Raw genomic sequence first — 14,726 nt, 5'->3', positions numbered from 1 at the left:
GTAGCTTTATATAAAACACATTTATTAATCAAAAGTTCCCTTGATAAAAATAGAATATGTAACAAACACAATGTGAGAACTGAGAGCCTTGCCCTTTGACACACAGCCCACACTTCAGTCAGGTGTTTCGGGGATGTGAACTGGGGGCTGGGGGAGGGTCTCCCCCAGATCCTCCATGAGCTGGGACTGAAAGCAGTGAGGGTTCATGGGGTAGTCCCCTGTCTCTTCATGTCCCTTGTGATGCTGAAGGGAGTGGGCCACCTGGGAATTCATGGGACCAGATTAAACTGAGTCCTTGAAAGTCATGGTGGGAGAGGGGGAGGGTTAGAGATGTGTCAGACTCCTTCATGTACAATCGATACCTGCGAGTTATACATAAAACATGCACACACGCAGATCGGCAGGAGAAAACAAATCTTTGTGTCTTTAGACTCTAGAAACTTCCCTTTGGGCTAGTTCATGCCCAAGGCCCACGCGGCCTTCTTGGTGTTCAGAAAGTTCTTCTTCTTCTTCCTGGGAGGAACGTGCAGTGAGATCTCAGGCTCCTTTGGATTTCTGAAGATAAAGAGCTTTTCACCCGTGTTTAATAAATCAACGGCTTCTGCCCCTACAATGGGCACCGGGGTCAGTTCGTCAGTGGACTCCAGGGACAGGTGAGGCCAACTTCCTTTTCCAGAGAATATCACCCTCTCTCTGAGAGGGGGACACGTCTTCTTTAATATGCTAAAGAGAGAACAGAAAATCAGACTGGACATGTTTGGCAACGTACTCTCCTGAGTGTGCCGACAGGGTTCTCCAGGAAAACTCCCTCTTGGTTCCTAGATGCCCAGTCAAGTGTCACGTTATAGGGTTTTCTCTGTGGTTGCCAGGGTGGCCCCTGAGATTAGCTGAAGCCCATGGCAGGGGCGGCTGCAGACGGCTCACACTGACTCATGACTGTTCACTTCTCCGGAGTTTGGTGAGCCTGTTGTCATCATGCTGTCAGCATGCGATCAGCCAGGGTGGGGGTGTTTCACACCACAGAACCTGACAGATTCTACAAGTCAGAGCTTCCCGTCTCCCCCAAGACGACTGGGATACATTGTCCAGGATGCCACTGCCTGTGGGCCTCACACTAAACACAGGCTGGTAAAATCTGAGTGTAAGGCAACAGTAAGAAGTTAGGTAAAATGTGTTAGAAATAGAACAGAGCGACACATCAGGGGAATATCCTATAAAAGGGTTGCTGGAATCCTGCCCGTGAGCAATCCAGTCCCTCAGTTCCAGCCGCACTTGGAAATGGGTCTGACTCCCTCTGAGAGCCCTATATGACCCGAAAGCCACAGGGTCCTTTGCCCAAGCAGGGCAGGACAGGGCCATGTCCCTGCAGGCTGGCATACTGGAGGCCACTGGTAGGCTCATGGGCCCTTCCTGAAGAGAAGTGGCTTTGAGGTTCCAACCCCATCACCATGAACTCCTGCCCTGGCAGCTGTGTCATCTGAGCAAGGATTCAAAGACAGCTCCATCAGCTCCCTCTGACTCACAGTCTCTCCTCCTCCCACCACCCGTCCACAGCGCCTTGAGGCAGAGAAAAGGCAGGCACAGTGGCCCAGCACCATGGGCCCAGGGTTCTCCTGATCTGCACTTGCCCACTGACATCAGTGCAGCCCCGGAATGCCTTTGCTTTCCCAACCTCATCCTATTCTAGGACCCCTGACTTCCAGTCCTTAGTGGAGCGCTTTCCCTTTATATGGCCTGAATTTAATTTTCTTGGTTTGGGCTCAATACCCTCATCTAATTCCTCTGGGACTAAATTTTGATGTCCAGCCCATTATCAATGGCTCTGAGACTGTTATCATGGACTCCTTGGGCAGCTTGGTCTCTTCGGCTTCACCCTGAGAAATTCTGGAAGGTGCAGGACTCGGCCACGTCCTTTGGGCATCACTGTTTCCACAGCACATTTTGGTTATCACTTTTAACCTGTTACATGAAAACGGGTTAACGTAACTTGTCACTCGTGTTACTCTTTTTCTAAATTTCTAGTGGGAAACACACGAGTTCCTGAGCCTGTTGTCTGCGGCAATCTAAAACCACCCTGCCTCCAATTTGCCTCTGCCCTCCAGGTGTGCCGTCACCGCAGCTCAAAGAGAAAGGGACTCAAGAGAGTGAAAAGAACAGTGGCCTGGAAGCTCAGGGAAATAGAGGGGTTGGTTCAGCGCCCCTAAATCCCACGGCCACTTTTCACCAGTGGGGGTCTCTTCCTCTGACCTCCCTGAGCTGGTAAAGCGTGGCCGTGGGATTTCTCCCATTTTCCGGAAGCAGGGGGGCTCAGTGCAACAAGATGAGAAAGGGCTTTGTAAACTATAAAATCTAAGCCTTTATAAGGAATAATTCTCCTAATGAGGCCCCATTTAAAAAGAGCCACTAGTTAAAATAAGTACTGCAATTAAAATGCTAATAAATGACAGCACATTGTCCCACTGATAGCAGGTGGCTTATCTTCAGCTCCTAGACTAAGCTCACTTTGCTGTTTTTAAAAAATAATGGAAGGATAGTTGATTTACAATATTGTGTTTATTTCAGGTGTAAAGCAAAATGACTCAGTTTTATATATGTATTGTTTTTCCGATTCTCTTCCATTATAGGTTATTACAAGATACTGACTATAGTTCCCTGAGCTATACAGTAAATCCTTGTTGCTTATCTATTTTATATGCAGTAGTCTGTATCTGTTAATCCCATATTCCTAATTTATCCCTCCCCACCCCTTTCTACTTTGGTTCCATAATCTTGTTTTCTAAGTCTGTGGATCTACTTCTGTTTTACGTTCATTTGGTACATTCACTTGTATTATTTTCTTAAACTCCACATATAAGTGCTATCGTTTGATATTTGTCTTTCTGTCTGACTTACTTCACTTTAAACTAAGCCCATTTTGGTAGTATGGCTCTGTGTTCATGCTCTCCCTTGAAAGAAAAATAAACTAAGCCCCCTTTAAATAAAGATGTTGTCTGGAGGGAAGGAGTGTGCTGCGTCCGCAGTAACCCTCCCTTCGTGGTCCCCTCCACCTCCCCTGCCGGGCTCATGGGTGCCCTGGCTGACATCCCCTCCAGCCCACCTGAACAGATGCCCTCCTTACCTCTCCTTCCTCTTCCGAGCCCAGAGCATCTTCTCTAATCCTCTGCTTATCAGTTCTCCACGAAGTTTGCTCTCTAAGGCTTGCCACCAGCCCTGGTGTTTCCTGAAGGCAAGAAGAGACATTCTTATATTTTCAAAAAGAACAGAACCTTCAAGTGATGCCTAATCCTAAAAAGCCCTCTGGGAACTCCTTCCTTCAGTATGACATTTGGCTGACAGGAAAAACCCTGAGAGTATTCACATTTGCCCACTTACTCACTCTGTGAACACTAATCAAGCATCTTGCTGGCCAAGTCAAGACACAGTTTCTGCCCCAAGGGGTCCCCAGTCCAGGGGTCACAAACAGGTAGCACGTGACATCGGTCAGATAGAGGGAGGCTGCTGAGATGTGGGGACACTTGAACTGAGTCTGAGCATCCCAGCAGTTGAATGCATGGAAGATTCCAGAAGCAAAGAGCTCTCTGCACTGGCTTGTGTGTGGTCCATCTCCCCCAGAGTGGACGTTCTGGGCGGCAGGACTGTCCCTTATTCTCCCACCTACACCGGTGCCTAAGACAGTGGACATACTAAAAGCTCATACATGCTTTATAAATACATTAATAAGAAGATTGAGAAGGTACAATGGAAGCTCAGAAGGAGGGTAAGGCAGCGAGCCTGAACGCCACATGATTCTCAACTGAAGAAGGGACAGTGAACAGGACAGGGGGAGTGAGGAGATGTCCACGGGCCTGGGTTCAAGTCAAGTCAATACAGGATCGAGTGTCCGCTGGTGCCTGGATCTGGCCAAGTTCATACTCTGCCTCAGCTGGTTCACACTGAGCAGCTCTGGGGGTTGGGGGGTGGGGTGGGGTGGGGGTGGGTGCTGAGAGGGGCTACGGGGAAGGCAGAGCACGGGGAGGGGCAGCGGTGGTGAAGAACCCTCACCCAGGCTGGGCCAAGCTGTGACCATGCAAGGTCCTGCTCCAGGGTTTCCCCCAGAACCTGCTGCCTGTGTGTCCTCTGACTGCACTAGAGAAAGCCGGCTGAAACAGGAAACTCCGACCACGCCCACACCCCCAGTCCTGTGACCACACTCACGTCCAGCCCCGCCCCCGTGCTGGGTCCCTCCTGCTCTTCCCGGCCCCTGCAGACTCCCTCCCCTCCCCTACAGCTGTTTTCACACTCCCATCCTTCCTTGCATGCCAACCCTACTCTTGTTCCTCTGTTGTGCATCTTGCTTTTGTGAGTCAGGGACTCCTTTACAAGTCAGGGGAAATAACCTGCATATACACACGTCCACACAATGATGCCATTTCCACAGACTCACGGGCATCAAGACGCCCTTCCCTAACCTCCAGGGGATCCTCGTTGAGGACTGGACTTTGCTGCCTGGCCTTCAGCACTTTCCACGTTGGTCATGGCTTTCCTTGCAGCCTCACCCTTAACAAATTCTGCTCTCAAGTGGCACGGCTGGCTGCCCCATACTCACCTTATCCAAGGTCCCCCTTCATGCCTTTCCCTAATAAAGACCCTTAACTGGCAAAATGCACACCTGCAACTTGACCCTAAAGTATCTATGCAGCCTTATCCATAATTGAGGAAAAATGAACCCAAACTAAATGTTCAGCAATAGAGTAACAGTTACATACACTATGCTACACACCTCAGTAAAATAATAAGCAGCTATGAAAAATAATATCTATGGAGATGTTTCTATAATTGGGAAAAGCATGAATTTTTTAATTGTTAATAAAAATAGCAGAAAGTCGAAACAGATGTTTAGGAAAATGTTTGCACGTGGACAGAGCTGAAAGGTAATAAGCAAACTTGCCTCTGCTATAAGGTTCTGAAAAGCAGGAGGTAAGGCTGTATATACTGGGATTCCTATACATGCGTGCTCACGCACATGCACACACACACGCACACACACACGCGTGCACACACACACACACACACACCACACACACTCATACAACCCAGCAGACAAACCCATTCTGGAGGAAGAATTGTAACAAAATGCTAATAGCCAGTTGCTCCAGCTGATAGAACCATGGTGTTTCTTTGCCTTTTTCCTTTATGCATTTACTGGATGTATATGGCATATTTACTGCCCAAGGAAACCTACTGTCTTAAAATCCCATTGGGAAGTGAACCAGTGATGAAAAGAGACACTGTGGACAAAACCCTTGGGCCTGCTATGACTTCCAGGATTCATGATGACACTCCTGGATGCCGTCTACTCCTTGAGTGAGGAAGCTCCCCTGGGAAGCCAGGTGTGCTTGTGCCCATGGTCCGGCTCACCACCCCCAGGAAAATGGGACCTCATTTTCCAAAGGCGGCCGACCCTGCACTCACCCCCTCCTGCCCAGGTCAGCCTGCACCCCGCTGCCGTTGTTCTCCACCACGTGGTCTTGATGCTTCTGGCCCACGGAGTCCAGCACAGCCAGCAGCTCGGCCTGCGAGGCTGCGGGCAGAGCCACAGTCAGGAGCCGGCGCAGTGTGCTCCCTGGCAGCATCGTCAGCTTCAACAGGTATGACGCCAGTCTCAGCTCCTGGAGGAGTGAATGCAGGGACTCAGAGCCTCACAGCTCTCACCTTGATGAACAGCAGGGTTGAATGGATCACGGTCTTAGGACTTTTTGTCCCAGGGAGATAAATATTTTAGTAGCTTGGTCTTGAAAACATGTCCCCAAATTTACAGAGCTGTCAAGAAAATCTATTTGGTCAGCAGCCTTGGCTCCCCATGACATTCCCTAAGCCTTCATCCATCCCTTCCAGGTACCCTCCTGGATAGAGGGTAACTCACTCATCATAGTTACAGCCCTGGCCTGCAGCCAGGCCAATTAGTAATTTCTCCTCCTACTCATGTTCCGTGAGGCGACATGGCTCAGAGGGAACAGCACAGGCTGTGGAAACAACTGAAAAGGCCCTACAGCAGTGGAGGGTTAAAGAAACTGTACTATGGCCATACCACAGCCTGCAGTGAAAGAAATGGATGGATCCCTAGGGCTTTCTACTGCCTAGAAAGAGCCAGGCTGCACATTCACATCCTGTATGATTCCAAGTGAATAACCAGAGTTGACAGAATGTAGGAATGGAGAACAGAGCAGACCTGGCCAGGAGTTAGGGACGCAGTGTGCTGCATGCTAAGTCACTTCAGTCGGGTCTGACTCTTTGTGATCCCATGGACTGCAGTCTGCCAGGCTCCTCTGCCCATGGGATCCTCCAGGCAAGAATAATGGAATGGGTTGCCATTTCCTCCTCCAGGGGATCGTCTGAACCTAGAGATCAAACCTGCATCTTTTATGTCTCCTACATTGGCAGGCAGGTTGTTTACCATGAGCGCCACCTGGGAAAAGCGCAATAATGCTGTTAATTACTCCAAGGGCCACTACCCAGAAATAATTATCAGTAGCATTAGGCAAAGCACATTCTAGAAATCTTTCTACGTATGTATGTAAATAGATGAATGGATGGATGGATGGGTTATACAGATGGATAAATGGATGAGTGGATAAATGGGTTATGGACAGTGGATGGATAGATGATGAGTGGACAAATGGGCAGATGAATGGATGGATGGATGCAGAGATGGTTGGGGGATGGATGTATAGACAGAATAAATGGATAGATGGATGGATGGGTGGACAAAGAGCCAGATGAAAGGAGAGGCAAACAGATGGAGTGATGGACAGTGGGTGGATAGACGAACACGACTATAAAAATGAGATCAAAATCCATATAAAATAATATATATTTTATGTATCTATTTTGTTGCTTGCCTGCTCTATCCACTAGAATATCAGTTCCTGAGAGACTGGGCTTCATCTGTTTACTTTGCTGCTAAAATCCCAGGGCCTAGGATAGCACTTGCCACTTACTAGGAGCACAGTCAATATTTATTCAAGAAAAAAGCCTCTTCAGAAGATGCTAAGCTGACTCTAAGAAGGAATGATGCTAAAGCTGAAACTCTAGTACTTTGGCCACCTCATGCGAAGAGTTGACTCATTGGAAAAGACTCTGATGCTGGGAGGGATTGGGGGCAGGAGGAGAAGGGGACGATCCAGGATGAGATGGCTGGATGGCATCACTGACTTGATGGACGTGAGTCTGAGTGAACTCTGGGAGTTGGTGATGGACAGAGAGGCCTGGCGTGCTGCGATTCATGGGGTCACAAAGAGTCGGACATGGCTGAGTGACTGAACTGAACTGAACTGAAGTCATATTATACGTGGTTAAAAAAGAATTTCACTCTACTGTCTACAAGTCATACTGGCGCCTTGAGGGAGTAAAGGAGATGAGTTCAGTGAGGACCTCAGGTGGGGTCCCAACCTCTTCCCACAGCACAAGGAACCTTTCTGCCTTGCTGAGTTAGTACCATTCATTTTAAAATGAGCTCCCCCTTCCCATTTTAATCACGAAACAATTAGGAAATATTTTGCTTCAAAGGGAATGGTGCAGTAGCATGAAATGAGTAGCATCTTTAAGGGAAGAGAAACTGGTTTAAAACAAGCTCCACCACTGACTGGCTGTGGGACCTTGGCAAGTCACATCACCTCTCTGACCCTCAGTTTCTTCATCTGTCCAGTGATGGTCCTCTCCATGCCTCTCCACAACACTGGGCTGATATCCACTGCTGCTGGTACCATTGCCGTCTCAGAAGGAGTGATGGATTTGCAGCAGTGCCTCGGGGAGGCTCTTTCCACTGCCAGGGACCCAGTGCAACAGTGAGTATTAACTGGGATGATGTGTGATGTGTCTAGCACAGAGCAGGCATTTGAGTGTTATTTTGACATTGTCATAAATATGCAAAGTTGCATAAATATGAAAACATGGGTGCTCATGTGGAAATGATCCTTCATGCAAATATTGTAATTCAAACTATGCTGTCCCTAAGGTAGTGTAATAAGCAGGAAATAAAACAAAAGACACAGAGAGGTGGGGGAGGGTTGGGAGGGAGGGGGAGAGAAAGACAGAGATTGCAGGGGAAAGAAGAAAAAGAAGGAGGAGGAGAAGGAAGAGGAGGAAGAGGGGGAGGAGTATTTAGAAGAAGTAGAAAGAATGGGGGTGGGACTGGGTTTCCCTGGTTATTCTCTTGCCTGGTACAAAGAAGAAACAGGCAAAAACAGGACTCCTCTGCAAAGGGAGTGATGGTTAATTTTATAGGTCAACTTGTCTGGGCCACAGTGCCATGATTTATATGGAGAAACATAATTCTGGATATATCTGTGAAGTAGCTTTTGAATGAGATTAACACTAGAGTCAGTGGACTTAAACCAGATTGCCCTCCACAATGTGGGTGGGCTCCATCTAATCAGGTGAAAGCTTGAACAGAACAAAGACTGACCCCTGAGCCAGAGGGAATTCTGCCAGTAGTGGGCCTTTGAACTTGAACTGTGACACTGGCTCTTTCCTGGTCTCCAGACTGCTCTTCTATATTGTCAGCCTATTTGGACTTGCCAGTCTCCACAATCACATATGCTAATTCCTTAAAGTAAACCTCTTTCTCCCTCTTTTCCCAAGTCTTTGTGATTCTGTTTCTCTGGAAAACCCTCACTAATACACAAGGGCTGGAAAGAAAGAAATGAAGTTGAGTAGACATTGCTGGGGGATTCTACAAGGCACAGGATGGGGAGGGGGTGCAAAGAAAAGTCACCCTCCTAATGATTCCTGCTGCTCAAGGCTTCCATCCCATCAGCATTTTACTGCTGACAGAGCCAGTTCTTTAGCAGAGTTCACAGTTTAAAAGAGCCAACAAATTAGGGATGAACCTGATGATATTCTACACATGACACTTTGGCCATCTGTCAAGTCTCTTAGTGACAAAGAAGAAGGGGAATCACAGTGAGCGTCGGAGACGGCTCAGTTCCCACAGAGACCCAGGCCAGGAGCAGCATGTGCTCTGCAGGGCAACACAGCAGGAAGAGCACATGCTGTGTAGTCACCAACCCCAGGCCGAGTCCTGAGCTCCAAGGAGGACGGTGAGCCCTGGAACCCTAAGCCACCCATTCATACCTTGGTGGCTCTATTTGCAAAATAGAGAAGATAGTTCCTGATTCCCAGCTTTCTGCAGGGATTAAATGAATAATTGATACGAGTGCCTAGGATGATACTCAACACACAACAGGTGTTCTGGAAACTTCTGCTGCCTCCCCCATCCCCAGTCTGGAGCTCAGGCTAAGAGATGTGGGGTAGAAGAATGTGGGCTCCAATCCTAGCTCCACCGGGCTCCTCAATGTGAGCTTGGGCAATAATGTCCCCTCTGGAGGACTTGTCTATAAGGGGATGATAGTAGAATTGCCAGACAGTGAGATGAATGGCAAGTACTCTCCTGGGTCCTGCCATGAGTGGGTACTCCTCTCTTGCTGTAAATATCAAAAAAGCCCAGGCAGCTCTCATGTCAAAGAGGAAGAAGCATGTTAGACTTACTATTGACTTTGACGCTTAACCTTGTCTTCCTGTCTGGTGTGATTGGCAGAATAATGGCCTCGAAGGTGTTCATGCCCCATGCCAGAACCTGTGAATATGTCCTTTTACATGGCAAGGGACTTTGTGATGAAGCTTAATGATCATGAGCTGAGAGTATCCTAGACTGATTATCCAGATGAGTCCAACCTCATCATCACATGGGTCCTTAAAAGCACAGTACTTTTCCTGCTGTGGTAGGTCAGAGAGAGATGTGATGACGATGGAAGAAGCATCAGTAAGATGTGATTTGTTGAGTTTGAAGGTGAAAGAAGGGAGCCATGAACTAAGAAATTCAAATGCCTCTAGAAACTGGTAACAGCCATCAGCTGACAGCTAGCAAGGAAATGAAAACCTCAGTCCTACAACCACAATGAATCAAATTCTGACAATTACTGGAATGAGGAGGAGACAGATTCTCCCAGAGCCTTAGAAGGAGTACAGACCTATTGACACTTTAATTTTAGTCTGGTAAAACCCATGCAGGACTTCTGACCCACAGAACAAGAAGATAATAAATTTGTGTTCTGTTAAGCCACTAAATTGGTAGTAATTTGTTACAGCAGCAATAGGAAACTAATACAAGTGAGAAGATGCATGTGCCTGTGGACAGTTGTGGCCAATCCTGCTGGCTGGACACCAGAAAGTGCCCCTACCCCTGCTCCCTGCTGGCTCTCTTTGGAGGCTGAAAAGGAAGTGTTGAACCTGCAGCCCCCCTGGCAACCAGGGATCCATGGGTCGGGCCTCCTCAAGATATGAGTATAATTTGCTTCAGAGATTTGGTGGCATGTACTTTCTTGGAAAGAAAAGATAGCAGAGTGATTGTGTTCCACCTTCACCCTCTTCACGTGAACGCAGACACAGCAGCTGGAACTTCAAGGAGAGGTGGGAAGAATCAGAGTGTAACAGGGACATCGTTGAACTGAAGCAAGGTCAGCAACACCTACCTCCCAATGGCCTGTGACTGGCATAAGCCACTGTCACAAATCACATTTGCTGAGACTCAAAGAAACCAGGAAGCCCGCCTTGGGATGCACATAAAACACCACTGGTAGAGTTACGTAACTCTGCGTATGACTCCGTGTGCACAGCCTCGCGTGCTGTCTCAGGAACACTGATGAGGGCTGCAGCTCTGGCCAAGAATGAGACTACCTAACCTCAACACAGAAAAGTTGAAACGTGGTGTACAATCTCAGCATTCTCCTTATATGGCCCAGATTTCAATGACTAACTTTGTTCCTGGTAGAACTTAACTTAAACCTATTTAAGACTGAGAAGAAGAACATTTGGGTGCCTGTCTAATCACAGAAAAGAAACTGACCAGGGCAGTGATTACTATTGTTTTTGCTGCTGTTGTAACCCCAATTGAATGTCCCCTAGGTGCTGGCCCTAGGCCAGGCCTTTTCACAAATCCTCTTAGCAGTTCTCAAGGTTCCTGTTATCATCTGTGTCCTGCAGGTGAGGAAACGTGGACTCTGAGAAAAAGGTCAAGTTATGGGCTGGCAAGGGATGGACCCAAGGCACAGTGAACTTGTTCTCACCTGGCCATACAGGGTCACAAAGGTGTCAGTCTCCATATTCTCCAGCAAATCTTCCAGCACGACACTGTCTTCTTGCTCCTCTCTCAAACTAGGGTGAAAACAAAATCTCCATCAGTTCAGTGTTGTTATAAAGTGATCCTATGAGAAGACTGTCTAGTTGGTTAAATAACAAAGTATCAAAAACCTAATCTACATGATTTTTAAAAAAATCCATCAAAAGAGATAGCCAGAAGAAGCTGTCCTCTTTTTAGCTAGATTATCTCACAAATACATGAATCAGGGACTGCTCACCAGGATGGAGGGCTCCTTCAAGTGAGAATTTTTGTGGGAACTATATGGAGACTTTTCTGTGGCTTTGAAGGGCAACTTGTACTGTGCATAGCTATTAGTATAACTGATGTCATCTTGGGCCCTTACGGTATTTCCTGTCCTTTTGCTGACCCACCCAGGACTGTGCAATTAATCACTTCTCTGTCATCAAAGGCTTTGTAGTTAATAGATATTGTTTAACAATCATTCAGTTCAGTTCAGTTGCTCAGTCGTGTCCGACTCTTTGCGACCCCATGAATCGCAGCACGCCAGGCCTCCCTGGCCATCACCATCTCCCGGAGTTGACTCAGACTCACGTCCATCGAGTTGGTGATGCCATCCAGCCATCTCATCCTGGGTCGTCCCCTTCTCCTCCTGCCCCCAATCCCTCCCAGCACCAGAGTCTTTTCAAATGAGTCAACTCTTCGCATGAGGTGGCCAAAGTACTGGAGTTTCAGCTTTAGCATCATTCCTTCCAAAGAAATCCCAGGGTTGATCTCTTTCAGGATGGACTAGTTGGATCTCCTTGCAGTCCAAGGGACTCTCAAGAGTCTTCTCCAACACCACAGTTCAAAAGCATCAATTCTTTGGTGCTCAGCCTTCTTCACAGTCCAACTCTCACATCCATACATGACCACAGGAAAAACCATAGCCTTGACTAGACGGACCTTAGTCGGCAAAGTAATGTCTCTGCTTTTGAATATGCTATCTAGGTTGGTCATAACTTTTCTTCCAAGGAGTAAGCGTCTTTTAATTTCATGGCTGCAATCACCATCTGCAGTGATTTTGGAGCCCCCCCAAAAAAAGTCTGACACTGTTTCCACTGTTTCCCCATCGATTTCCCATGAAGTGATGGGACCAGATGCCATGATCTTCGTTTTCTGAATGTTGAACTTTAAGCCAACTTTTGCTCTCCTCTTTCACTTTCATCAAGAGGCTTTTTAGTTCCTCTTCACTTTCTGCCATCAGGGTGGTGTCATCTGCATATCTGAGGTGATTGGTATTTCTCCCAGCAATCTTGATACCAACTTGTGTTTCTTCCAGTCCAGCGTTTCTCATGATGTACTCTGCATAGAAGTTAAATAAGCAGGGTGACAATATACAGCCTTGACCAACTCCTTTTCCTATTTGGAACCAGTCTGTTTTTCCATGTCCATTTCTAACTGTTGCTTCCTGACCTGCATACAGATTTCTCAAGAGGCAGGTCAGGTGGTCTGGTATTCCCATCTCCTTTAGAATTTTCCACAGTTTATTGTGATCCACCCAGTCAAAGGCTTTGGCATAGTCAATAAAGCAGAAATAGATGTTTTTCTGGAACTCTCTTGCTTTTTCCATGATCCAGCGGATGTTGGCAATTGATCTCTGGTTCCTCTGCCTTTTCTAAAACCAGCTTGAACATCAGGGAGTTCACAGTTCACGTATTGCTGAAGCCTGGCTTGGAGAATTTTGAGCATTACTTTACTAGCATGTGAGATGAGTGCAGTTGTAACAATCATTCTCTCTCTGCTAAGTCACTTCAATAGTGTCCGACTCTGTGTGACCCCATAGACGGCAGCCCACCAGGCTCCCCAGTCCCTGGGATTCTCCAGGCAAGAACACTGGAGTGGGTTGCCATTTCTTTCTCCAATGAATGAAAGGGAAAAGGGAAAGGGAAGTCACTCAGTCGTGTTCGACTCCTAGCGACTCCATGGACCGCAGCCTACCAGGCTCCTCTGTCCCTGGGATTTTCCAGGCAAGAGTACTGGAGTGGGGTGCCATCACCTTCTCCATTAGGGTCAGGTATTCTCTGTGCTTTATTATTCCCTAGAAAAGGATGAAAACCTTCCCTGAAGTATTCCTGGCATCCAAAGACTAGTTACCCATTCATAAATTTTGACTTAGGACAACACATCCCATTTCCAAGCACCTACCCCATACCCTAGGTTACTTATAAAATTGTCTCAGTGGCCCCTCGGTTTAGAGTGAAGCTGTGAAGCCTTCTGGGTGGTTGTCCGCGTGATCCCACTATGTGAGTAAGTTACCCTAGATAAATGGATCCATCGGTTAAATGGAGCTGCCTGCCTTGCTTTTCAGTCTCAAGATGCCTGCTCAGTACAGTGGGCGCTTTTTGATCCCTCTGACCTCCAACGGTAATCCTAATGTGAAAACTCTCAGAATTAGCTGTCATGCCTGGTGCTCAAGAACACCAAGGTCTGGGGTCTTCATCCACCACGTGCTCCTGTGTTGAGGTGGGCCCAGAATCATCTCCCAAGGGTGGACCTGGCTCTGACCACAGAAGCTGGGTGGCACCTTATCACATGAGGTCTCCATCAGGTTTCTTGACTTCCCCACAAGGTGGCCTTCCCAATCTATCCCCTCAGCCAATTAAAGCTGGTATCCTGGGTTATCCATCCTGCCTCTTGCTGGTTATTAGGCCTGGCATGCTGCGATTCATGGGGTCACAAAGAGTCGGACACGACTGAGCAACTGAACTGAACTGAAACCCTGTGAGGGTACAACTCATACAAAAAGCTTGATCCACAGCAATTTTCTCCATGAAGCATGGAATACATTAGGGTGTTAAATATACTAAAATCCATAATCAAGTCCAAGTCAAATCAACATCTCTGAGCATTTTCCTCTGATCAAACAGAGTCAGCCTCTTATGCAATTATTTCAGTGGAACAGAATTGTGCTTTGATGTTGTATTTACACAGAAAAGCATAATCAAACACATTAAAGTCACCTGTAATCTCACCACACAGAAATCACATCTATTACAGTCTGGCCTATTTTCTTTCAGTGAATTTGCATTTTCAAAAATGGAGTCATTCTATGTATTATAGTTTTCACCCTGTTCTTCACAATGGAAAATTACAAAGCTGTTAAAAATTTTGTTTTCCGAAAGATACATGTACCCCTGTGTTCACTGCAACACTAGTTACAATAGCCAAGACATGGAAGCAACCTAAGTGTCCATCCACAGATGAATGCATAAAGAAGATGTCATACACTGGGTCCTTAGCTCACCTCTGCTGGTGATGCTCCAGTAGCTTCTGACCCTTGCTAAGGGCTCGCCGCAGGACAGCAGAGACCTGCCTTTCAGAATCTGTCTCCTCCGGTTCCTGCAGAAGCCCAGGTCCTTCGCCTGCCCACTGCTGCCAACTGTCCAGTGCCCGCTGCAGCTGGGCCGCCTCCTGGTGTGCCAGCTGGTCCTCCAACTTTCTCTCCAGCTCCTGGAGCTCCTGCACACAGACGGGCAGGCTGAGCACAAGGCAGGTGGGCCGAGGGATAAAATCCACCCCTCTTGGCTCGGCGCTGCAAGCCTGGCAGGAC

The 14,726-nt window shown here is 47.5% G+C and overlaps 1 protein-coding gene across 1 annotated transcript in view; it reads right to left on the bottom strand.

The window, feature by feature from the left end:
- Positions 1 to 5: 5 nt before the first annotated feature.
- Positions 6 to 14,726, bottom strand: part of EVC2 (EvC ciliary complex subunit 2) — a 157,839-nt gene continuing 143,118 nt past the window's right edge. Inside the window, exons 18-22 of the mRNA XM_069593234.1 lie at positions 14,421 to 14,635; positions 11,103 to 11,190; positions 5,452 to 5,648; positions 3,119 to 3,220; positions 6 to 723 (exon numbers count right to left, since the gene is read on the bottom strand). Coding sequence (XP_069449335.1) covers positions 453 to 723; positions 3,119 to 3,220; positions 5,452 to 5,648; positions 11,103 to 11,190; positions 14,421 to 14,635 — 873 coding nt within the window. The 3' untranslated portion in view covers positions 6 to 452. The remainder of the gene's footprint in view (positions 724 to 3,118; positions 3,221 to 5,451; positions 5,649 to 11,102; positions 11,191 to 14,420; positions 14,636 to 14,726) is intronic.

This window comes from Ovis canadensis, chromosome 6 (genome assembly GCF_042477335.2).
Source record: "Ovis canadensis isolate MfBH-ARS-UI-01 breed Bighorn chromosome 6, ARS-UI_OviCan_v2, whole genome shotgun sequence".
Taxonomy (NCBI): Eukaryota; Metazoa; Chordata; class Mammalia; order Artiodactyla; family Bovidae; genus Ovis; species Ovis canadensis.
This window is presented reverse-complemented; position numbering and strand designations above follow the sequence as displayed.